The following is a 26,943-nucleotide window of genomic DNA, read 5'->3' on the forward strand; positions in this document are numbered from 1 at the left end:
AGAATATTGCCTGTACAGTTCGGTATTGCTTCATTTATGTACATGATAAACAATGGTTTTTGTTTTTTTTTTTTTGTTTTTTTGAAATTAAGAAATGTTAAGCATTGTTACTCAGTATTTTCATAGTGTTTTCCTTTGGAGGAATGTGTTTAAAAATAGAATTTAGCATTTGTTGCATTAGTAAGGAAATACTGTGTAACAATCCACCGTCATGTGGAGGGTCAGAATGCATGTTGGTCTATTTTCTTGTCATAAATTGTTGCTGAACACAGCCATTTGCACATAGCTTGCTATGATTTATTGCTTGCCTGTCAAGATGAACTGCTTTGCTGTATGGCTCCGTTCTTCTTGTAGAGAAGATTTTCAACCTTGGATCAGATGCTCTCATGAAGAAATTCCATTTTCATTGCCTCAGTTGCTGAAGCACGTCAAAGCATTACAGTGTTTGCATTGCATCCTTGGCTTTAAATGTATATGTGGTATTGAAATACATCACCGTTCCAGGGGCTCAGATGACCTCTCACTTTAAGAATTGCACAACACATGAGTTACTTGGGGTATCAGTTTTTTAAGAGCTGCTGACTCTAAAGGGAACGGTTATCTTCCTCTTTTTATTGCAGAGTCTGACTATGTAATATGCCAGAAAATATAAAGTAGGATGGCTATGCGTATTTTTGCATTCATTTATTTTTATTAATTTTCCTATAATTACTGATGTGTTCCAACAGGACAGTTTAATTGTCCTACTGGACAAATATCATACCAAGAGGTAGAGGAGGTCTTACAAGCTGTTTTGTTTTTTGATTTTGTTCGGGCCGTTGGGAGAATCATGAAAGTTGCCAGCATGATTACTGTTCAGAAAAGTCAAAACTAAACTCTGTCTGAAGCCAGTAACATATTACTTTGAAGATTTGTTTTTTAAATTTACTTGAGCGCTAAGTCACTCCGTGAAGGTCTTTACTTTGCCAAGTCAAAACCGAGACACTTGTCAATGTACATGGTGTTCTTTTATAGCTGAATTATGCTGATGTCGCGCACCATACTTTACTACCTGGCAACATGCCACTTCTGCAGCTGCAGAATGCTGGTATTTATAACAAAGAACAAAATGATGACTTGAAGACATCACCGGGAGAACAGTAAATGTGTAGATCACATTTTTAGCATAATCATGCTGATGTTATACAGTGCACTTTAATACATAGCAGCATGCTGCTTCTGCAGCCACAGAATCCCGGCACTCCTAACTCATCGACGCAGATGATGAGGCGATGACGTCACTGGAAGAACAGTAAAAAAAAAACTGAAACCATAAGAGAGATGAAATTTAGTAATAAACAAAACCAAGATGTCAAAATTACCAACAAGTTCCTGATAATTACGAAAAATTAGTTACCTGCAAGTCATGACAGCCGGTCCCATTCAATTGTTTCTCTTAATGTATTGTAAAAAACAGAAGGCAAAGCTTTCTGTGGCAGCTATAAGAGTACAAACTACTTCCACTATTTCAGTTTACTTTAAGAGCAACTCCCGGCAATGACTCCATATTTTCAGAGAATAAGAAGCAAAGCTGGCCATCCTCTGTTTCAGTCCTGGAATATCATAACATTGGGATGGGAACCGAGGTTTTCATTAAAGATATAATTGCTTTGACATTGCTCTCCACAGTTTTAGTAGTGGATGTGATGGTCTAAAAATGCATACTGCTGAGAAACCACCAGGTAGATCTTTATTTTATACGGTTCCTTTTATAGGCTGCCTTATAGTGAATGATGAAATGATGGGCCTGTATGTCTCGAGCCAAGTCTTCCATGCTTTTTTTGTATGAAGCATCAGCATGCATTTGTTTCAAGTGTTTGAGACCACGTTGCAGGTTTGCTTGTAACATTTGGATCTGTTACTCATAAAGTCTTTTTTCTTTTAGACTAAAACTCCAGGAATAGGATATGTGAAAATACACGCTCCCTGGCACGTACTCTGCCGTGAAGCAGAGTTCATGAAACTCAAAATGCCAACTAAAAAGGTATGTATGATAGATTGTTTGTCTATCGCACTATTCAGGCAGCCAGTGTCAAATCAAGATTTTTCTTGAACTGTAGCCTAATGGGAGAACAAGCATAAATATTATTTTCTCCCTATCGTTTCAGGTGTATGAAGTTAACCAAAGCAGTAATTTTGTGGAGAAGATTAACGCATTTATTTCTAAAGTAACGGAACCTCTTCATCCCAATGTGGACGGGGCTAAAGTGTCAAATGTAAAGCACCTTTCATATCCATTTTCCAGAGAAAAACAGCACTTGTAAGTGAATTTATGAAGCCTTTCTAAAGTGGATGTTGTTTGCTACATTAGCAATCGATCGTTTTGTACGGAGAAGCATTTAAATCTGATAATCGACTTTGAACAATCATGTTGATAAAGATAATCTGTTATTCAAATGCTATACCTTCACAATGCTGATTCAGACTTTAAAGGATGTAACTTCATAATTTTTCTTACTTTTTCTATCTTTTCACATTCTATGAGCAAGTGGAAATATATATATATCTCCGCCAAAAGCAAAATAATATACAGCAGTCTTGAAAGAGTGGATCTTCATTCCAATAAGCTTTTGAAAAGGAATCAAATTAGTTAAGGATTAAATTATTGTTAAGGAAATGATGATTTGTTTTTTTTCTATATTTTTATATCGGTAGCAATGCCAGGACTTCATATTAGGGTGGGCCTATTATTTTTATTACTAATAAATACACATTCAACAAAAAAAAAAACATTTTTAAAGTCCAGTCATACTATCCATCCATCCATCCATCCATTTTCCAACCCGCTGAACCCGAACACAGGGTCACGGGGGTCTGCTGGAGCCAATCCCAGCCAACACAGGGCACAAGGCAGGAACCAATCCCAGGCAGGGTGCCAACCCACCGCAGGACACACACCCACACACCAAGCACACACTAGGGCCAATTTAGAATCACCAATCCACCTAACCTGCATGTCTTTGGACTGTGGGAGGAAACTGGAGCGCCCGGAGGAAACCCATGCAGACACGGGGAGAACATGCAAACTCCATGCAGGGAGGACCCGGGAAGCGAACCCAGGTCCTCCGATCTCCCAACTGCGAGGCAGCAGCGCTACCCACTGCGCCACCATGCCGCCCTCCAGTCATACTAACTAAACGTAAAATGTTTTTGTACGTCTAGTTTTGAATGCTTTTTGTTTTAACACTAATTGAAATCCACTTACGAATGGTGAAGTTACACTGACTGCCTACCTTTTGTTGCCCATTGTAAGGCACAAACAGGCAAACACTTTCTGCTATAATTTTGACCAGCATACCATTATATAACCATAAACAGTCAGACTACCGTTTTGCCATCCTTTGTGTATGCATATCTGATATGTGTGTTCCTGATCTTCGAACAGACGAGTGACTCTGTCCTCAACTATATTTTACAAAAATGCCTAAATCACATATTTCCATATCCTCAATTCCTCCAACGTACTGTTATCTGTCGTATCAATGGTTCCTCAAAGATCCGTTCCTTACTGTCTACAACTTCTGTTGTAGACTCTGGCAAGTTTTTGCACTTATGTTTTGCTTCCTTTCGCTATTTAAACCTAAAACAGCTTTTTGTTGAGACATCATTCACGTTTCCCACCATCTAGACACAGCCCAGCACTATTACTAGTAATGGGCGATTTGTGAGTGATTCAGTCTTTTTGAAAGACTTTATTCAGTGAATCCTATTAATCGATTGAAACAAGCTAAACAAGAGTTATTAGTTGTTAGCTGCATGGTATCATCACGTTTTGAGGAGCTGTAATTGGATGCGTTTTAATCCACTTATTTTCTAAACCTCGTCATTATGCAGGCTGTATACTGTATAATCGACATCCAGATAGGTAAACTGATTTACAGTGAAAACAGGGGAAATGTTTATTAATCGATTTAATTTCTTTTCGTTAATGCAACTGTGCTTGGGATTGGTTGGTCGGTAAGACTTAAGGGAAGGAGGGAATGATGTAAAGAAAAAAAAAAAGCGGGGTTAGGGACAAGAAGGAGGTGAGGCTAGAAAGGTGGTGTGCTTTTTTTTTAATTTCTGTCTAATTTAAGTTTAATTTAAAGGTGAATGTAAAATGACGAGAATAATAGTAGAAAATGATAAAAGAAAAAGATAATGGGCGTGTGCTTTCAGTAGGATGCGATAGTTTTCAGTATGTGGGTGAACTGATCTGAATACAGGTTTGGGATTTGGCATTGGCGTCGCGAGCTGATGGGAACATCGATGAAGAAGGTTGGCATGCTCCTTCAAAGTCAAAAAGAAGATCCTCTAAAACGTGCTGAGAATGTTCAAGTCTAGGCAATGAACTTTATGAATTTAAAGCTTTGCAATGAATGTTGCATCATTATTATATACAGTAGGTCTACATGCTGCTAGTTGTCCACAATAAGACTGAAAGTAAAGAGTTTTTTTGGCATCATTTCATCAATTATCTACCACAGACTTTAAAGACTTTTATTATTATAATATACAGTCATATGAAAATGTTTGTGAACCTCTCTCAGCCTGCATAGTAATTGACTCTACTTTCAACAAAAAAGGAAATGAAAGACATACCACTTATCTAAGAACATCTGAGTATTGGGGTGTTTTCCGAACAAAGATTTTTAGTGAAATGGTATTTAGTTGTATGAAATTAAATCAAATGTGAAAAACTGGCTGTGCAAAAATTTGGGTCCCCTTGTAATTGTGCTGATTTGAATGCATGTCACTACTCAATACTGATTACTTGCAACACCAAATTGGTTGGATTAGTTCATTAGTCCTTGAACTTCATAGACAGGTGTGTCTAATCATGAGAAAAGGTATTTAAGGTGGCCAATTGCAAGTTGTGCTTCCCTTTGACTCTCCTCTTAAGAGCGACAGCATGGGATCCTCAAAGCAACTCTCAAAAGATCTGAAAACAAAGATTGTTCAGTATCATGATTTAGGGAAAGGCTACAAAAGCTATCTGAGATTTAAAGTGTCCATTTCAACTGTAAGGAATGTTATCAGGAAATGGAAGGCCACAGGCACAGTTGCTGTTAAACCCGGCAGGTCTGGCAAGCCAAGAAAAATACAGGAGCGGCATATGTGCAGGATTGTGAGAATGGTTACAGACAACCCACAGATCACCTCCAAAGACCTGCAAGAACATCTTGCTGCAGATGGTGTCTCTGTACATTGTTCTAAAACTCAGTGCAATTTGCACAAAGAACATCTGTATGGCAGGGTGATGAGAAAGAAACTCTTTCTGCACTCACGCGACAACCAGAGTCGCTTGTTGTATACAAATGCTCATTTAGATAAGCCAGATTCATTTTGGAACAAAGTGCTTTGGACTGATGAGACAAAAATTGAATTATTTGGTCATAACAAAAAGCGCTTTGCATGGCGGAAGAAGAACACCACATTCCAAGAAAAACACCTGCTACCTACTGTCAAATTTGGTGGAGGTTCCATCATGCTATGGGGCTGTGTGGCTAGTTCAGGGAATGGGGGCCCTTGTTAAAGTTGACGGTCAGATGAATTCAACCCAATATCAACAAATTCTTCAGGATAATGTTCAAGCATCAGTCACAAAGTTGAAGTTACGCAGAGGTTGGATATTCCAATAAGACAATGACCTAAAACACAGTTCAAAATCTACAAAGACATTCATACAAAGGGAGAAGTACAATGTTCTGGAATGGCCGTCACAGTCCTCTGATTTGAATATCATCGAAAATCTATGGGATGATTTGAAGCAGGCTGTCCACGCTCGGCAGCCATCAAATGTAACTGAACTGGAGAGATTTTGTATGGAAGAATAGTCAAAAATACCTCCGTCCAGAATCCAGACACTCATCAAAGGCTATAGGAGGCGTCTAGAGGCTGTTAGATTTGCAAAAGGAGGCTCAACTAAGTATTGATGTAATATCTCTGTTGGGGTGCCCAAATTTATGCACCTATCTAATTTTGTTATGATGCATATTGCATATTTTCTGTTAATCCAATAAACTTAATGTCACTGCTGAAATACTACTGTTTCCATAAGCATGTCATATATTAAAAGGAAGTTGCTACTTGAAAGCTCAGCCAATGAGAAGCAAAATCCAAAGAATTAAGAGGGGTTCCCAAACTTTTTCATATGACTGTATATAACATAGATGCTTGATTGATCCCATGGGAAATTTAAGAAAAATTAACAAAAGCAATGTACACGCAGTAGACAAACAGCCGAGAAGAAACTCTACGTTATAAAGAAAGAAAAACAGCGTAACACAGACGGAGCTATTGGCTAGGCTGTCATTCACGTTGGCGCCATGAACTTCATTAATTAAAATAAGTTTATAGTAAATTTTTATATATATAATATATAAATGCTCAGTTTATTGCAGTTTAGGTTGTGATTTAAGAATGGAATGAATGATGAATCACAAGCTTGTATTTTTTTTATTGATGAAGTTATATGTCACAAATCTTATTATGGGATATATCATCTACTGTTAAATTCTGCTCTGTACTTCTAAAATTTATATATATATTTTTTTTTATTTTATTTATTTATTTCTTACTATATTGAGAAATTGTTCTGTGTACTGTACTGTATTGTATTGACCCCCTTCTTTTGACACCCACTGCACGCCCAATCTACCTGGAAAGGGGTCTCTCTCTGAACTGCCTTTCCCAAGGTTTCTTCCATTTTTACCTACTAGGTATTTTTGGGAGTTTTTCCTTGTCTTCTTAGAGAGTCAAGGCTGGGGGGATGTCAAGAGGCAGGGCCTGTTAAAGCCCATTGCGGCACTTCCTGTGTGATTTTGGGCTATACAAAAATAAACTGTATTGTATTGTATTGTACATGAGAAAGTGGATATGTTGAAGTTGGCTTATATTTTATATGCATTGGACAGTGGGTATTGATTATTTTTAATATTTAAGGTTTTTGTACATCTCGGGATGTCTTTTTTGTCTCAACAGAAGCCAGTCTTTAGGCCATTTATTGGTAGATCTTATTGTCACCCTTCCCATGAAATAGGAGAGCAGAGTTACTAAGTTCTTTCTCCATAGGGGCAACAGTGAGAGGATGTGTGTATAAAATATACTAGAAAGCACACAGGATGGATCGGTGTCCTGGTCAGAAAGATCCCTTACCTGGACAGGATGCCCCGAGGGAACATAAAGCCACCCTGATCGGACTTAACACGTTCTCTAATCATGAAAGAACAGGACAGGGAAGGACTGTCCCTGGAGAATGGTCATTCAATCCCGGGTGCTCGATGGCAGCAACCCTCCCTTATCAGTGCCCATTCAGGAACTGGGGACAGTCCTTCCTTGTCCTCTTCTTTCATGATGAGGGAAGGTTTTGAGTCCAATCGTGGTGGCTTTGTTCCCTCAAGGCCTCCCATCCAGGTAAGGGATCTTCCTGACTCCATAATATATATAGAGAGAGTGTGAACCTGTTTTTTAAATATGTATACTGAAATATATTGCTATTATAGAAAAATTTATTCCTTTTAGCCTAAAAGATGTTCGGGGATTAATCAAGTGGCAGTTACAAACCTAAAGTACATAATGTTAAAAGATATTAGGTTAAAAGGTTTTAAAGCAGATACAAATAATTTTATGTTCATGTTAGTTTTAATGGTACATCTAAATATGGATGAGTGTGTGAATGACCTCTGAAATGGACTAGAATTCAGTTCAGAGCCTTTTTTTTTTGCTGCCCTGAAGGTCCCCTACTCAACACAACTCTCTAAGACAAAAAGCAGGTTCAGAAAACATAAGCTTGTATGCCAAAATATGAAAGACATTTGTTGCATGTACAGCTTTTACCTTATGCAAGTCAAATTCTTATTTGGTATTTTCTTATATGGAAAATTACTACTCACTTATAGTTTTCTTTCTGAGAGCGCAGCAATAACATGACTCCAGGCACTCCAGTCTGAAACTAATGCCATTCTTTTAATGTCTGCACCTCATTCAGATGCCCCAGGTTTTAAATTTCATCCTGCTGTATGGAGGTTGTGCATTTTGCACATCATTTCTGTGGGTTTCTCACTCTGTAATTCAGTTTCCTTCTACATTCTAGAGATCTGGGCCTAAGGCTAGTTAGCAGCTTGGCCTGGTGCAAATGTGGATGTGTTTGTAAACGTGATTCAGATTTAATGATGTCTGATTAGGGTTTGATTACTGCTTTGGAGCCAAGGATTCTGGCAGGCTATTCCTTCTAAGCCTATGTTTAAATGAGCAGACTTGGAGGAAAGATGGATGAACATCATTCATTCCCAAATTATTAAAGTCTCTACAAGACTAGTGGCATTACCCCATTCAACATTTATTGCTTTGATGACATATTTATAGCATTGTTTTGCAACAAACAGATAATGGCACATCTAAGTGGACACATTTTCTTAAAACGTGAGAAACCTTTAAGAAAGTACCACACTTTGCTTACATTTTAATCACAGACACCCTTTTACCAGTATGTACACTTTGTTTCTCTTCCTAGTAGGCACATGCAGGAAGGTTCTTGGCTTCAAACATTGATCTGTTTTGGCCACAAAGCAGTTCAAGAATATGATTGTAATTTATCTCTAAATTCTTACATGCCATATTCAGCCAAGATTGTGATTTTGTTTGTAAATATTTTATTTTAACAGGTTTGATTTAACAGACAGAGAATCCTTTTTTGATAGCAAAACCAGAAGTACAATTGTAAGTACCCGGTTAATTTGATTTTGCACACACACTGTGTTATGCCAGTACTTTTCAGCATGCAAATTCAACAGGGAGTTAAGCATGTTCATTTTTTCCTTAATTAAAATGTGTTTCATGCTTCAGTCTTTGGCTTTCTGCTTTGGGTGTTAATTGGCTTGATTTGTAGACCTTTCGAAATCCAATCTTCCACCAAGTGTTATCCCCTGAAGAATAACGATACTTCATTTCTTTTTGAAGATTAAAGCTTGGTTGGGCAAAAGTACTTAATATATTTACAGCTGTAATAATGGAGGTATCTTACCTGCCCTAAAAGAAGTCTCTTTGTATATTTTTATTTTCTACTGTTACAGCAGCATTCCCAAAAGACCTCCTGGAAAACTCCAGTTGAAATCCTTGATAGGACCTTGGTGTTTAAATCCTATAAGAGGAAAAAGCAACTGTTTCAATTTATTTTTAGATCCTTCAGTTTTTGAATATGTGGCCATTCCTGTTTGTTTTTGTTTTTTTTTTTGTTGTCTGTGTTACTGGTAATTAACTATTATAGATAACTACTGTATAATAACAAACTTTAATTTTCTCTACACTGGAAGTATTTTTGCCTTTTGGTCTTTGAATTATACTGTTTGATCTATCAGTTTGTTCTCTGTTCAAGCTTAATTGCAATGTTTTTATAATGGCTGTAGTTAGTTATCAGTGCCAGGGTTGCGCAGTGTACCGGTATTGGAAAAGTACCAAACATTAAAAATTTTAAATGTTATGGTACCAGCATTTCAGGATATTCAGTACTGGATGTAATCATTAGGTTTCTGTTTGAAACCCTCCAACACTCTGTGGACTAGTCGGGGAAAAACGTACTTAGATATGTTTGAGACTTTACGAAACCACAAGCTTCAGCATGACAGACTTCGCTGAAGCTCATTGCTTCAACACGAACGATCGAGACTTCACGGATGGACGACCAATTACTTTGACACAATCGAGACTTCATGGGAGAAACAGCATTTTGGAAATCATGTAATGACCTTATTGATCTGAAACTTAGCCACCAAAATGTGATTATTGAATAGCTCCAATTTTTTGGGGGAGGTGATGGGGGAAAAAAAAAACATCAACTGTGTATCTCATTCCTCTAAAAACAGTGCCATCACAAAAGTGTCAATTCTGTCTGATCTGGTTATTTATTTAATATTTGAATGAAGTGCTTGGTCAGTGCTATGTTACAGCTTGGCTAATTGAGGTAACAGAATTTTGAACTTCAACTTTGAAGGACAGTCATGTAAAATGTTCCACCTGGGAAGCAAATGAGTTCAGCTTTGGATTTTCTTGTGTAGTGTAATCCCTGATGTGTAGAGCGATTTATCAGTTTAAAAACATGTAAGCATTATGGCCTGGTGGAGATCACATTGGAATTTTAACAAAAAGTTGTCCAGTTTGATCCTGGGCAAATTACTTAACCTGTCAATGCTTCAACTGGAAATGAATATTTTATATTTTGGCCTTGTACTTGTTTGGTGCCATGGATGGATTCTCCATAGAAATTTGCTATATAAAAAATAAGGTGTTTGCAACACTACTAGTAATAAATGGTAAACACCATTAATATTCAATATGTGTCTGATAGAAAATGTAGAGTAGTACAGTTTTTTGACTTTCTTTGTATGTTATTCTGTTTCTCTTTGTGAAATCGATAGCCAGGAAAAAAAATGGCTTCCACAGTTTGGTCAAGTGGCTTTAAACCCAAGTGATGCTGCATCAAGTGACTCCGTGAGAACCTTAACTACAAAGAGGACTATTTAATTTATGTTAGGTAGAATGCCCAAAGGGGACTGGGCGGTCTCATGGCCTGGAACCCCTACAGATTTTATTTTTTTTCTCCAGCCTTCTGGAGTTTTTTTTTTTTTTTTTTGTCCACCCTGGCCATCGGACCTTACTCCTTTTTTTGTTAACTAAGGTTGTCTTTTTTTAATTTCTTATTTGTCTTTTATTCTTCTTTTCTTCATTATGTAAAGCACTTTGAGCTACTTTTTGTATGAAAATGTGCTATATAAATAAATGTTGTTGTTGATTCAGTCTGCACCGCTGATTTCATTCCTTGATTCTGTGCAACTCCATTAACCTGCCCATAGTCCATAAATGCATATACAGTATCTCACAAAAGTGAGTACGCCCCTCACATTTTTGTAAATATTTTATTATATATTTTCCTAGGACAAGACTGAAGATATGACACTTTGATACAATGTAAAGTAGTCCGTGTACAGCTTGTATAACAGTATAAATTTGCTGTCCCCTCAAATTAACTCAACACACAGCCATTAATGTCTAAACCGCTGGCAACAAAAGTGAGTACACCCCTAAGTGAAAAATGTCCAAATTATGCCCAATTAGCCATTTTCCCTCCCCGGTGTCATGTGACTCATTAGTGTTACAAGGTTTCAGGTGTGAATGGGGAGCAGGTGTGTTAAATTTGGTGTTATCGCTCTCACGCTCTCTCATACTGGTCACTGGGAGTTCAACATGGTACCTCATGGCAAAGAACTCTCTGAGAATCTGAAAAAAAGAATTGTTGCTTTACATAAAGATGGCCTTGGCTATAAGAAGACTGCCAACACCCTGAAACTGAGCTGCAGCACAATGGCCAAGATCATACAATGGTTTAACAGTACAGGTTCCACTCAGAATAGGCCTCACCATGGTCGACCAAAGAAGCTAAGTGCACATGCCCAGCGTCATATGCAGAGGTTGTCTTTTGAAAATAGACGTATGATTGCTGCCAGCATTGCAGCAGAGGTTGGAGGGGTGGGGGGTCAGCCTGTCAGTGCTCAGACCATACGCTGCACACTGCATCAAATTGGTCTGCATGGCTGTCGTCCCAAAAGGAAGCCTCTTCTAAAGATGATGCACAAGAAAGCCTGCAAACAGTTTGCTGAAGACAAGCAGACTAAAGACATGGATTACTGGAACCATGTCCTGTGGTCTGATGAGACCAAGATAAACTTGCTTGACACCATCTGAACCAAATGTGTGTGGCCGCAACCAGGTAAGGAGAACAAAGACAAGTGTGTCTTGCCTACAGTCAAGCATGGTGGTGGGAGTGTCATGGTTTGGGGCTGCATGAGTGCTGCTAGCACTGGGGAGCTACAGTTAACATGTACTGTGACATACTGAAGCAGAGCATGATCCCCTCCCTTTGGAAACTGGGCCACAGGGCAGTATTCCAACATAACAACCCCAAACACACCTCCAAGACAACCGCTACCTTGCTAAAGAAACTGAGGGTAAAGGTGCTGGACTGATCAAGCATGTCTCCAGACCTAAACCCTATTGAGCATCTGTGGGGCATCCTCAAATGAAAGGTGGAGGAGCGCAAGGTCTCTAACATCCACCAGCTCCGTGATGTCATCATGGAGGAGTGGAAGAGGATTCCAGTGGCAACCTGTGAAGCTGTAGTGAACTCCATGTCGAAGAGTGTTAAGGCAGTGTTGGAAAATAATGGTGGCCACACAAAATATTGACACTTTGGGCACAATTTGGACATTTTTCACTTAGGGGTATACTCGCTTTTGTTGCCAGCGATTTAGACATTAATGGCTGTGTGTTGAGTTAATTTGAGGGGACAGCAAATTTATACTGTTATACACGCTGTACACTGACTACTTTACATTGTATCAAAGTGTCATATCTCCAGTGTTATAAAATATTTACACAAATGTGAGGGGTGTACTCACTTTTGTGAGATACTGTACATTTGTGACGGGCCCAGGATAGAAACATATATAGAATGTGATTTTTTTTTTTTTTTTAATTTGTTCCTGAAACGTGTTTAGATCATTTAGTCTGTTGACTAGTTCAGCCATGCATATCTTGAATGTGTCTAATACAATTTTGTATCATGATGAGCCATTAGAAAGGTTATATATAACATTTTTTATACATTGCATTTGAGAAAAGGTTAAAATGGGTGCTGACATAAGAGCCATTTGACATGAGACTGTCTGATTAGTTCATACAAGGATCAGCTTGAGACGAAAAGGATAGTGTGTCCTGTGAATACTTACAACTTCTTTTTCTTGTCTCTGTTAGGTTTATGAAATATTGAAGAGGATAACTTGTACTAAAGCGAAATACAGCATGGGTAAGACACCTTTAATGAAACTTTGTCTCTGAGCTGAGATCATGAAAGGAATGGAATACCAGAAGGGAAACACACAAGTAGCCTCAGATTTACTTTTCACTATGTTAACCAGCGCGGCTTTCTTTATAGAAGTAATGTATCACCATAGATAACTGTGAGGGTTACCTCTTTCATATGGTGAGTTAAAAGGTGGAGTAATTAGTTGAGTAAATAATTAAGTGTGTTAAGAGCAGTTGTCCTGAAGTTCTCTGAAAAGCATAAAGAGCACATTTTGGTGTTTAACGTGTAGTATTTGTCATATGGATGCTATTGGGAGTTTTGGGGGGGTTTTTTTTGGATAGCCTTTGTATCTTTATTATTTTAGAAGAAAGTGAGATTCATGGCTATGCTCCAAGTTTTCTGGCCTCAGTGAATCTGTTGTTTGTTTTGTTATATTTTTGCTTCTTCTGAACAGGCCAGTCTGAACAAAGTTTACAGGAATCTGATTGCTTGCCCCCATCTTTTTACTCACTTTATAGATAAATGGGAACAATTTCTAGTCTAAATTAGGATACTGCTTGACTAAACACAACTTGACGCTCCCTAACTCTGATATAGGGTGAGGTCTGACTGAGTAAGCTAATGGTTAGAGACAGGGAATGTGTAGCAGGCATATCTAACCAAAGCACACCAGTGCGTCCAGATTCAACGCTGGTTCAAGCTCCGCGCCCACACATTGTCGGTGTGGAGTTTCCACATTCTTCTCATGTCTGTCTGAGTATCTTCTGGTTTCTCTGAACTTCCTGATTCAACCCTGTGAGTATGCACTGCAATGGACTAGTGCCCTGGGCAAGAGTAATTCTTGCTTTGTGTTTGCTAATGCTGTGATTGATTCAGTGCCATTTATGACCTTGAATTGGATTATGGAGGTTTGAGAATGGTATGTTCTCCAACACCATACATTTTATAATATTGTAGACTTTACCACATGCACTTCAGAGCAGGTAATCCAACTGAAGCTAAGCATGTTTGTGCCTGGCCTGTACTTGGATGGACGACTATCTAGGAAAAGTTGGGCTGCTGCATAAAGAGGTTAGTAAGGCGATCAGAGGGCACCAACCCTGTGGTCTGTGTGTGGATCCCAATGTTGCAGTGCAGTGATGAGGGCACTGTGCTGTAAAACGTGGCACTATCCTTCACTTGAGGCCTAAAACCGTTGTGCTAAATAAAGATCCCTGGGTATCCTTTGAAAAGTGTAGGGAGTTTCCCCAATGTCCTGGTTAAACTACCTATAATAGCCTTGTCTATTCTGCCCACCTAAATACCCCCTGTCTCTAATTGGTTACTATCTCTGTCACCCCCTAATATGTAATGTGTGGGGAGGATACTGGCACAAAAACGGCTGCCATCGCATCATCCAAGTGGGTGCTACACATTCGTGCTAGGTGAAGAGGCTCCCCACTCTCTTTGTAATGGGCTTTCAATACTGAGAAAAATGCTATATAAATGCAATGAATGATTTCTGTGAATATCCTTCAGATGTTCTGTGGATCACTTCTGTTTTTACCTACAGCTTACTGTTGAAATAATAACAAATGGAAAAAGGCAGAAATGAAGGGTTTTTTTAATCTTCAAAAGAAAGGAGCAGAATTTAGCCAACAAAAGGTCTGCTCTTTGCCCTCAATAATTAGCTTATAATTAAAAGATTAACAGAAAACCTATGGCTACCATGGCTGTCCAGGAGTTTGAGACCCTTGCTATAATGTTTTAGATGCAGCTAATGATTTGTCTTTGCTTTATTATAGGAAAGCAGTTCTGCATTTGTAATTTTTTTTTTTTTTTTTAAATATCAATTTTTTTTTTTAGGGATTACCAGCCTTCTTGCCAATGGTGTTTATACTGCAGCGTATCCCTTACATGATGTAAGTTGCATTTTTGTACCGACACTGTTAAATTTGCATTGGTGTAACGTGTCCATACAGACGAGTGGTTTTTATGCCTTCTTTTAAATAATTTTGTATTCCTAATATTAACGCGATACAGTAACGTTCTTGATAAAACAGATCTAGTGTCCAGTATTGTTTGCTTCTACATTATTTCTTCTCATATGTGGTTAATTTCTGTTTAACTTAGTAAAATTAACCGGCTTGTCATCTACAGGGTGACTGTGAAGGAGATGATACAGAACAAAATGACAGAAAGGTAAGGTAAACAGTCACCTCATTCATGTTTAAGTGTTTAGTTTGCCAGGATTCACTTCTGCTTACACATTCTTTTAATTAAATGATTGTTTGGACTCCATGCTGAAAAGATCATTTCATATAAAAAAACATAAAAGACTTTCTTTAAAAAAAAAAAAAAATCAAAGCCCTCTAAAATAAGGTTTTGTGTATTTCCATTGCTCATCGTGCACCTTTATATTCAGCTACAGTGTGACTAGAATAATATTTGCTTTGTTCTTCTACTGCATGTGTTCATTTTGGTGGGATAATAACATAGATTAATTGCTTCAAAGAAAGGGATTTCTGTAGCCTACAAAATCACTTTCATATGAGTTTTTTGCAGGACTTTATGAGGAGTGCAAGATTTACTGTTTTATACAAATTTTTGACAAGTCCAACTACTGCTTAATGAATGATTGAAGCTGTTGCCAAGGAATCAAGTGCTATTAATTTGTCTTGTCTTGTTAGACTTTTAAATATTGCAATAGTGGAATTTGAAATTGATAGCACAATATGCAAGATGTGACACCACCCCAAGAGTCTGTGTGATAACCACACTGAAAATATAACGCACCTTACATAATCTTTATATATAATACGCTACCGTGGCTGGCTGTTTGTCTGTCCAGGATTTTAAATCACTTGTAGCTCTCAAACCTTTTGAACTATTGGCCTGAAGTTTGGTAAACATATACTACATGACGTCTACTATCCGCTTTTGGGGGTGATGATTGACCTCCAAGGTTATTCCTCTTTTTATTTTTATTGTATTTTATTGTAGAATCAACTATTGGCAGTGGCCCGCAGGGCAGCCCTGCGGCACATGCGTACGGGTGCCATTCTCATCCCTACTCATCTTCGCCGTCACTTCTCCTACCTCTTCATATTTTAAATCATTCTTGAGGCAGATTGAACACTTAAGTGCCAGCTTAAGTGAAAAATTAAGGAAAACATACTAAGTAATTGCAACACAAAAACTGACTTAATTAGTTTTAATGTGAAAATATGCTGACGAAAGAACAGAAGTAGTAGGCCGCTAGGGTGGAGAAAAGATGAGCTGCTCGGGAAGCAGCATTCGCATCAACCTCTGAGCAAAAGAATGCTAAACTACAGAGAAAGAGAATGAAAACTAGGAATGCTCAAGTCAAATGGATTCATGCAGTGTGCCGTTACTGGTAGGTATGTATATACTGTATATACAGTGTGTGTGTGTATATAATATGGTTGAAATAGTTTACTGTCAAATAATGCAAAGAGTACGCGACACGTGTTTCGCCCTAATTCTGGGCTCATCAGGTGTACACACTCACTGCATTCCCTCTCGGGAATCGAAACTCGAACATCAGCGCTAGAGGTGAAGCCCCTAACGTTGCACCACGGCGTGTCATTCGTTCATTTGACAGCATGTAGATCGGGGTAATTACATTCATGGCATTTGTAGTCTGAATCACAATCTGATTGTATGCGTGGTTAACTACCAGGTAACACTTGGGAATGCAGTGAGTGTGTACGCCTGATGAGCCCAGAATTAGGGCGAAACACGTGTCTCGTACTCTTTGCATTATTTGACAGTAAAACTATTTCAACCATTCTATGATCTGCTTCTCACAACTGAAAGAGGGCACCATGGCAGATGTTAGCCGACTTGCTGACCAACCACAAGCGTTACCTGGTAGGAAACCACCCATACAATCAGATTGTGATTCAGACTACGAATGCCATGAATAAATATATGTATATATATTAGGGGGGGGTGGTTGACTTACTTACTCCTTCACCGCCCCCCCTATATACAAGTATCAAATTGACCAGGGTGGTTGTATTAGGAAGCAGGTTATTTACAAGATGAGGGTCCCTTGTTTTGGGGACCATTATCACTTTTTTAATAGTGATAACGAAGTGCATGACTACCTGGACAAGTTGGTGTTCTGATTATATTTGTCCGCTGATTTCTACAGCATAGACACAGAGTAGTTGCTTCTTCTCTATGCAGAGACCTTCTTGGGTCTATGGACTCTGCTGCTATCCTCTCTGTGATTTATACTTGAAATGGGCAAATGTGCTGCCAGTTAATGGAAGAAGTGCAGGCTTCTGTTACAGAAAGTAGGACAGAAGTTTTAATGTTAAGACAGATTGATCAAGTCACTTGAAGGCATAGATCTTAAGTCTCATTTATGCACATTTCCTTAACTTGCTATTTTAAGTCTTGTGATTGACGGTAATTCTCTATTGTGCTATCCCCCCCTGCCCCTACCCAGACCTGGAGTAAGTGCTTTTTATAATGAATACATAGATGGAAAATAATAGTTTGTGTTTGTTTTAAATAGGAGAAATGAGTCATAAAAGGGATGGCAATTCTGAGCATAGAACTGCTGGTTCTGCATTTGTATGTATTTGCTTACGCATTCAGATTTGAGGTATATGTTGAGTAAATGCCTAATACAACTATGAAACTATGACCTCTTCTTTGTTTCGTTTTTACGTTTAACTTTTAAGTAGTAGTACGTTTTTAAAACATTATGTAAATCATTAGAGAATGGAACTATTTTTTAATGAACGAGAAGTGTGCTTTTCTTCCCCAAACATGTGGTTGGTTGGTTGGTTTCCAATGGTGGTATTTCGGTTTTTCAGGATGCCTCACAGTGTTTTGAAAACCAATGTGCCCACACACAGGTGCAGCAGATGTTACACACGAGATATACAAAGCTGCAGTCGCTGCCTCATGTCCATTCAGTCCTGTTGTAAATAGCATATCAACTTTACAAAACATTGAAAATGAGAGAATGTAACGGCACAACCATTTTAATTGTTGTTTATAAAGTGCCATAAGCCATCTGAAGTGCATCAGGAAATGTAGCTAACAATGAAGGTGTTTTACACTGCCTATTGCATACAAATATTTTAGATCGACTTGTCTACCCAGCCTTACTGTGGTTGAGGAAAGACATGCAAAGGAAGTCCGCAGCTTCTGCGTTTCTTCATTTTGATTTTCTGCTTATGTGAATGACACCATTTGGGCTAAGAGCAAGTCCTGCCAAGTTAAACGCTCCTGTGAAACTTGGAACGCTGAAAGTGCAAAAATAAGACTTCACTGTTCCTGTGTCTTGTCTTCTTGACATCATCACCTTCTTTTTAAACAGGAACTGTAGCATTTACGGTACTAAAGTGCACCAAGCTATCTTATTTCACATTTATATAATATAGATTAAAATTATGTATGTTTATACTTTATGAATTGCTACTTATTTTTGGAATGTTAATTTAAAGGAATTCTTTAAAGGTTTTTACTTCATACTTTGCTTATTAAAACAGAAATGTATGGCCATATAAATTATGGAGTACATATATTTTTAAATACAGTGTATAGCTTAGTTCAGCATTTTAGCACTATTTGTCATTTTAATGAGCAACCATCAGTGAGGAGAACAATATCTTCAACAATATTTTTTTCTACCACTTAAATGCTTGAAAATTTGCACTGCATGAATTTTTCCACACTGAGGTGTCAGACATTAGAATACATAAATAAGAGAAATTAGACACCAGATGAGGTGAACTCTGTAACTTCTCTAACAGCATACTTTCTAACCCACTTATTTCAGTGTTGTTGGATTTGGTGCATATCATGGTACCAGTGAATACTCAGTGGGGAAAGGACACGAGTGTGTCAGATGACAAACCGAGGCTTATTTAGTTCAGAAACATACTGTACCAGAAAAATAAATGTATTTTACAAGAAGATGATCATCTGCTATACCTCTTTGCAAAGAGTGGTAATTGTGGCTCTTACAAGTATGCAATAAATACTTCACATATACCCATACAATTTTGTATAGTGCTGATGTCTCATAGAAATCTTGGTCTGGCAAATCTGAATTGGCCCTGTATACGTTGTTAGGATTTGCCCTGCTACTGTTAACTTGTCCATTTTGAAGTAAGTGACCTGTGAAATAATTAACATAAGAGACTAAATACCTGCTTCTTTAGGGTCAAAACAGAAGATGAACCATTATATATGGGTCTGTTACACACAGCCAGAATAATTTCTTTACCAAAATCCTAGATACTAAACTAAATGCAAAGCCAGAATTCAAATGAAGATGTTGCCTAATTATACCTTATGGTGTTTTGTTGCAACTGTCACTACTGTGATTTTATTTATAATCAAAAGTCTAGGCATGAGGCTGGGCATTCTGCCATCTTTTGTACTGACCATGCAGAGACCTCGAACACCACTCATTCACTGGCTTGTGGGACTAGTAATGGGAGCCATTGCTGGCAACAATATGGCAGTGGCTATGAAAAATGTGCAGAATAATGCTCAGAAATTATTCAAAACAAAATCTGAATGTTCAAAACTAGGATTTGTTAAATAAAAATGATACAATATAGCACCCATAGTGAGTATTAAAATCTTTGTTTTTACTTTTTTGATTTTTTTTCTGTTAAAGGGCTTACGTGAAGTTGTTTTTATGTGTTTGACACCACTACTACTAATATTAATGCAGGAAAAAAAAAAAAAAGTAAATCTGAACATATTTTAATGTCTTCCTAGCAGGAACAAGCGCATTTAGAAAACCAATGGAGGGACAGAAGTCGATTTAGTAATTCAATAGTTGTTTTCTGGTATTTTAATAGTTGATTTATAGTAGTCTTTTTGTTCATGTATATATTATTACATTTTAACATGGCTAATTGCAAAGTTTCAGCTTCAATTTATTAGTATAAAGCCCCTAACTACTAGAGCAGTTTACACTAATTGCCAAAAAAACAACAAATAATAACAAAAATTGTATATCAAAAGAAATATAGGTGTACACTCGGTGACCACTTTTAGGAGCGCTTGCTTGTTAAGAGCGATTTATATGTTCCTCCAGTCCATCACATAGCTGATGCTTAATATATGGCATGCATACTTGGTTAAGTTTTTTGGTTGTCATATGACCTCGCCTCCAAATGGACAAGACACACGTGATGTAAGTGGCTTTGACTGTAGTATGATTGTTGATGCCAAACGAGGTGGTTCAAACATCTCAAAAAGAGCTGAACTCCCGGGATTTCGGAGCTTACAACCAGTAGCCAGTAGTTCTATGGTAAAAAGAGAATGAGAATGGCAAGATTAGTTCAAGCTAACAGAAAGGCAGTATGTATCGTATAACGGTGGTGTTAAAGGATGGAGTCTCTGAATGTATAGCACATCAGATATTAAAGTTAATGGAAAAGAACAGCAGAAGACCGTGCTGGTTTCTACTTCAGTCAGCTAAGAATGGGTAGATGAGGCCATAGTCGGTGTAGACCACTAAAACCAGAAAGGTCAAGGTTGGAAAAATGTCACCTAGTGTGATAAGACTCATATCTGTATGTTGCAGCTGGAAACTAAGTTAAGGAAGACAGAAATTCTGTGTTAAGATAGTAGTTCACCTGATAATAGACTATATAACCCTCTAACTTGTAAACTATGATTAGGTCATTATGGGTTGACTATACTTTGTGCCTTCAGTAGAGATGATGTTGGCAGTAGTGACATGTTGTGAGAATGCTTTCTTGGCACCTAGTAGGCCTCAAAAAATATCCTACTGATCTTCATTTGAATGCAACAGATGATAGAGCTTAATCCTTTTTTCAGATAGATACTAACAGCTTGGTAGTGCACTATGTCACAAAGCACACGTGATCTCAAAGTCCTTCAACACATTTGACAGTGACTGTATATTCCAATGGCCGTCACAGTCCCCAAATCTCAATTTTGTATCTGTCATGAGGTAGAACAGTGGATTTGGAAGCTTGAATGTGTGGCCAAAAAATCTGCAGGAACTATATGGTGCTCTCAAGTCAACATGGACCAAAATTGCTCTAGAATATTTCTAGCTACTTGTGGCATCTACAGTATACTTGGAAAAATTCAGAAGTTCTTTCACATGCCTGTCTGAATATAGTCTTAATGCTCACCATTGCCATACATGCTTTTTTTATTTTATTTTCCCTGTTTACTTCTGCAATTCTTTCCACAACTTACTCGTGAAATTGCTTTTTCACAGCAGAAAAGCAAATTTAGTTGTCTTAATTTGTCTTTCATTTATTTTATTTAGGCATGGGCTTGTGACAAGGTGCTAAAACACCGTGAGAGTCTTGCAAGCATATTCTCTGACCGAATTCCCACCCCCCAATACAAGGTTTAGAGTGTCTTGAGGTGACTATGCCTTAACCAGTATTATTAAAAATAAATGTGGACATATTCTCTGACCGAATTCCCACCCCCCAATACAAGGTTTAGAGTGTCTTGAGGTGACTATGCCTTAACCAGTATTATTAAAAATAAATGTGGACTGTATGAGTACAATGGTCGCCTCTTGTTTGACTGTCATGTGTCTGATCTATAAACAGTGAAAAGATCAGTCCACTATCGTCAAGAGACATTTTTGTACAAGTATCGAATGTTCATGAACTTTAGCTTCTATAGAAACAAAGTGCATGGCAGTGTGCAACTTATGAAGGAAGTGTGACTACAGACCCACCGCTGTGTTTTCAATATGTGCGCTTTTATAAACGACTTTAACAAATGCATGGTATTGCAGATCATCTACTGTATGTGCCGTTTTGTATATAACAGTTTACCAGCTATTCAAATATTCTATTAAGTTCACTCATCTGTTAGTCCATCTCTGTCCAGTTAAGGCTCATAGGAAACCAAAATCTAACCTGACACTAACACTATTTATTAAATCATAATGTAATCAATATTTATTAAATCATAATAAATCATATACCTCAACCGCAGTTGAATTCAGTCAATAGACAAATGATCTGTCACCCTCTTAAGCGGAAATATTTGCCAACAATATTCATGTTCATTGTTATGTGTAAGGAGCAGCACAAACATTGGCTTAAAGAGCTAAAAAGAATTTCTGTTTGCTTAACTATGAGACAAATGACAGTTGGCCAAACAGTTTGCGTGCACATTCCAGATAAATCCTGTAAGACTTGTCATTTGGAATATTAACGCTTTAAGCTCTGAATGTTGAGATGCTGTGTAAAATGTAAATGAAAATGGAGTGCAATGATTTGCAAATTTCATAAACCCTAATAATTGTTTGTATGTAGTTTGCACATTCTCTTTATTCCTACTTAGGTATTTCTCCAGGTACTCTGAATTTCCTCTCACATCCCAGAGATGTGCCTTAGGTTAGCTGGCAATTCAAAGTTGACCCACAGTATGTGTTTGTGTGTGTGTGTGTGTGTGTGTGTGTGTGTGTGTGTGGACTTGACACCCTGTAAAAGTAGATAATTTGTGGCCTCTACTGCTGGGATAGCAGCACAACCCTGAATTGGATTAAGTGAATTTGAGAATGTGGCAGTATAATTCAAGTTTTAAGGCAAACCATCATCTCATTAGTCATTTAAAACTTTAATAAGAGAGCTCAATTTCACACACTTAAATCATAGTGGCAGGCACCCAGTTGCTGTTTTAACCCTTGGAAAACCACTTTTTTATTTTTTTATTTTATTATTAAAATGCATTTTGAATTTTTGTGTTTTGCTGTTTTACACAAATTATGTGTAACTGTCATTAGTTGTCATTTCTTATACCAATTGAATAGTTTAGACAAATGTTTTCAGTCCCATTTCTGTATATACTTTTGAAAGATGGCTTGTTTGACAGATAATAATAATAATAATAATAATACTTTGCATTTATATAGCGCTTTTCTCACTACTCAAAGCGCTCAGCAGTTGCAGGTTAAGGACCTTGATAACTAATTTGTCATGGATTCTATATAACTGGCATAACTTTACACCCTGTGGCCACCTTATTAACTGCAGCTACCTAACAGCATGTTGGTTCCCTGGTTTCCCTTAGAAAAAGCCTTGAGCTTAGAACTCAACATGATATCAGTTGCCTAATCCACGTCGTTTCAAATTAGCTAGTGGTAGATCTACGCTCCCAACAGATCGTTCCACCTCATTACACAGACTGTCAACTGTGTTTGTATAAAAGGACCCCATGGTGACATAAATAACATCCCATGACCACTGCAGCAGCAGCCTGCCTCATACCTGTTGACACCTGGCATAATGTAATCATGTTTTCTTTTTTCCTTTTCCAATATTTTGTTTTACCATCAGCATGAATCAGGAAAAAACATTATTTGCTAAACCCAGTATTTTGTTCCCCCCTCACCAGTCATGCAGGGTTTCTTTTATCTTAGACCACTGAAGTCAAACCTTGTTTTCTGCAGCACATTCACATTCACAATAAGTTGCCGTATGTGTTGCATTCTGCTATGCCTTTTTCAACATTGCATTTATTCTTAAATGTTAGTTATTAGGTGACCGATTATAGCATGCCTGTTACTCTGTAAGTCAGACACTTCATCATCAGTTGTCTATTTAACCATTTCATTGGCGGTAGCTTATTATCTGTACATCCAAAATACTGACGTAAATTGTACCCCTGGGAGCATTAGTTCCTGTAATTCATTCATGCTGGCATTTCTGGTGCCCGTTCACGTGCCACATTCAGACATACGAGCACCTTTAACTTTTTCTCTATCCTCTTTATGAATTGTCCATGCTCACAGCCTGCTGGTATCGCCTGCTTTATTTGAACAACTTTGTCTGCACTTATTGTAAGAGAATCGGTTCACTTCAAGAATAAGCCACTGTGTCCTCTTGGTCAACTCAAGTTCACAATGAGTGACTGTTAAGTCTTAAATAAACAAAATCTACCCATTTTTAAACAGTTATTGTTTTTATTTTTTTATAAAGAAAATACTAAGAAGTATAAATGAAAATGCTGCTATTTTATAACGCCATTTGTAATGGATACTATCTTAACGTGTTTTCTGTGCACTGCTTCAGGTTTGACTACCCCTCAGCTTGATCATCTACACTCCAGAACACTCGCTGGTACTGCTCAGAGCTTACGGCATTTTAAATGTCCTGATGGACTGCTTCGCTGTCTAAAAACACTCTGATGCCACTCTCACTAATTCTCATTCTGGCTTTTTTCTTTTAATTAAGGTTCAGTTGTCTTGACTTTCCAACCCTGAAGGAGCATTTACCTGTTCTTTGTCTGTTTTGTTGATGCCAATCAAGTTTTGCCAGTCCTTATTCTTCTCTTTGTGAATTTCCCATTGGGATTAATAAAGTATCCTTCCTATCTATCTATCTATCTATCTATCTATCTATCTATCTATCTATCTATCTATCTATCTATCTATCTATCTATCTATCTATCTATCTATCTATCTATCTATCTATCTATCTATCTATCTATCTATCTATCTATCTATCTATCTATCTATCTATCAAGTTGGATTGCTAACTGTGAAACCTCTTCTCCAAATCTTTCAGTATTTTAAAAGATTTTGATTTCTAGGACATCTATTGATGGTGTTAATATCTTTCAGGATATCTTCTGTTTTGGATTAGCATGTGTATTTGATAATGTAGTATGCTCATATCTGTTCTGTGAAGTATTTGTAATTTCTCATGTTATTAGTGGAGGCTTGTAAAGTAAAAGTTATTGATAGAAAGACAACAGTCTTCTGCTTCTATAGGGTGATTCCTACAATTTTCCTTCAGCTTTAGGCTCACTTTATGAACAGTATACGTTCTTCCCTTTTACACCGAAAGTAATCATTTATTGCTAGCCAAATTTACTCTGTGAGTTAGTTTTAACATATTAGGTTTAATTATGTGGCTTCTATTTAATAAGATTTATTTCTACACATTTAATATAAGTAATGTGTGGACAGGTGAGCAAACTGGAAGCCATGTCTCAGATTCAGGGTTGTCAATCCTGATTTTAGCAGATTTTAATCATTTGTGTGACATTTTGTCTTCACTGACAGTTGGATAAGGACAAGGAGACTGTTTCCTAATCTATGCAGTAGAGGGGATTTAACCAGGATAATGCTGAACTGCTCTAATGCTGCTTACACTTTAAATTTAGTAATCAGGTATTAACAGTGTATAAATATTATATTAATCAGGATACTAGCAATAATACATTATCATTTTGCCAAATTGTATATCCATCCATCCATTTTCCAACCCGCTGAATCCAAACACAGGGTCACGGGGGTCTGCTGGAGCCAATCCCAGCCAACACTGGGCACAAGGCAGGAACCAATCCCGGGCAGGATGCCAACCCACCGCAGGACACACACAAACACACCCACACACCAAGCACACACTAGGGCCAATTTAGAATCACCAATCCACCCAACCTGCATGTCTTTGGACTGTGGGAGGAAACCCACGCAGACACGGGGAGAACATGCAAACTCCATGCAGGGTGGACCCGGGAAGCGAACCCGGGTCTCCTAACTGCAAGGCAGCAGCGCTACCACTGCGCCACCGTGCCGCCCCAATTGTATATCAAGTTACAAAAAACTTTTTTATAGTATGCATTTTATCTCGGTTAATTATACAATTAGTTCCTTATTTATGCAACTCGTTCCTGAAAAAAGCATGAATTTATGTAGGTATAAGAATATAATTCGGTATATTGATTAGAAATTATAACATTTTATAACCATGAAATAGTGCCAAAATAAAGCGCAGGCATCCCAGATGCAAACCGTGCCCACTATTGCTGTGTTCAGAATCAGTTTATATTTTCAAGTAATGCACCCTATGTGATTCATAAAAAACATAGCTTATTAATGCTAAGCCAGTACTTATTTTTTCCTATCTGTATATACTGTATATCGGTTACCATGGATCTGGCTCATGAATAAAAATTCACGTACCGCATATCTACCCCGGTAACTACAATAAATCTCCAGTCCCCCGTTTTGTCTCCTATGCATGACTGAATCCTACAGTTGATCTCATTTTGCTTTCATGTTTCTTCTGCTATGGTGGACTATAAAACTTTGCTCAGCTGCCACATCTCTGACACCACCTGGCCAGCACACAAGAAAAGGTTGAGTAGTCGTCTGTTTAGGATACTTTAGGTCTGCCTTTAATTTAGGGGACATGACATGTTTTGGTCATACATAGGTAAACCATAAACATGCAATAATATTTTTTTCTGCTAGTGGATAAAATAACTGAAAATATGGCATTTATATAATGTCAATATAGTTTATTACATTCTTTTTAATATCTTTAAATTTGTATATATATTTTAAGGACAAACTATTATAGGTAAATTACTAATATTTAACAGTTTTGGATGTGATGCATGTTATAAAATGTAATATAAACATTTTGGTATGGTAGGTTATTGCAGTTTTGCATTATGTTAGACTTTTAAAAATCTTTTAATTACTGTTCCAAGAATAATTGATAAAATATTTATAGACTGTTAGTAATTCAAAGTGCATTCTTATACTGAAATGATACTGAAGTGTTGACTGCTCACACCACAGTCTCAGTCAGACGTGCACCATCTATGCACTAGAAATGGCACAATAAGTATCTGAACATTGTTAAAGTAGCTCTCTTGTGAATATAGTTTATGTGCATGTATGTACAATATGTGTGTATACAAAGATAAAGTTAGTATTTATGTACAGTAAAGTAAAACATTAAATCAAGTACTTAAAAACTCTAAACTCCAGCAGCTGTAATGTGTAGATGTTTGAAGAGAGGGACACATTTCTGCTGTGATGCCATAATCGAAATTGAAGCATTTGCAAGAGCTCAAGTTTCATCATAGAAATCCACGGTGATCACATTACCACGAGAAGCTCTGGTGCTAGCCCAACTGCCATGTGAACTGCTAAGCTTAATCTGCATCTTTTTTTAAAGAGTGCATTGGTTATTAAAGATTGTTTTTTTGCTTTTGTTTGAACAGAATAATGCCAGGATGATTCAATAGATGTTGGGATAAAGAACAGTTTGTGAAGAATA

General features: G+C 37.5%; 1 protein-coding gene across 41 annotated transcripts in view; it reads left to right on the plus strand.

Annotated features, from left to right (window-relative positions):
* Positions 1 to 26,943, plus strand: part of ano1a (anoctamin 1, calcium activated chloride channel a) — a 380,680-nt gene that overhangs the window by 130,175 nt on the left and 223,562 nt on the right. For 29 of the 41 annotated variants that reach the window (XM_051923706.1, XM_051923669.1, XM_051923693.1 and 26 more), the window contains 6 exons: positions 1,925 to 2,023; positions 2,148 to 2,299; positions 8,685 to 8,739; positions 12,826 to 12,877; positions 14,723 to 14,778; positions 15,017 to 15,058. The exons of 6 other annotated variants lie outside the window; for them this stretch is intronic. In XM_051923706.1, coding sequence (XP_051779666.1) covers positions 1,925 to 2,023; positions 2,148 to 2,299; positions 8,685 to 8,739; positions 12,826 to 12,877; positions 14,723 to 14,778; positions 15,017 to 15,058 — 456 coding nt within the window. The remainder of the gene's footprint in view (positions 1 to 1,924; positions 2,024 to 2,147; positions 2,300 to 8,684; positions 8,740 to 12,825; positions 12,878 to 14,722; positions 14,779 to 15,016; positions 15,059 to 26,943) is intronic. 6 more of the 41 variants (XM_051923688.1, XM_051923695.1, XM_051923677.1 and 3 more) reach the window with 5 other exon arrangements.

Source organism: Erpetoichthys calabaricus, chromosome 2 (assembly GCF_900747795.2).
Source record: "Erpetoichthys calabaricus chromosome 2, fErpCal1.3, whole genome shotgun sequence".
In the NCBI taxonomy this organism is placed as follows: domain Eukaryota; kingdom Metazoa; phylum Chordata; class Cladistia; order Polypteriformes; family Polypteridae; genus Erpetoichthys; species Erpetoichthys calabaricus.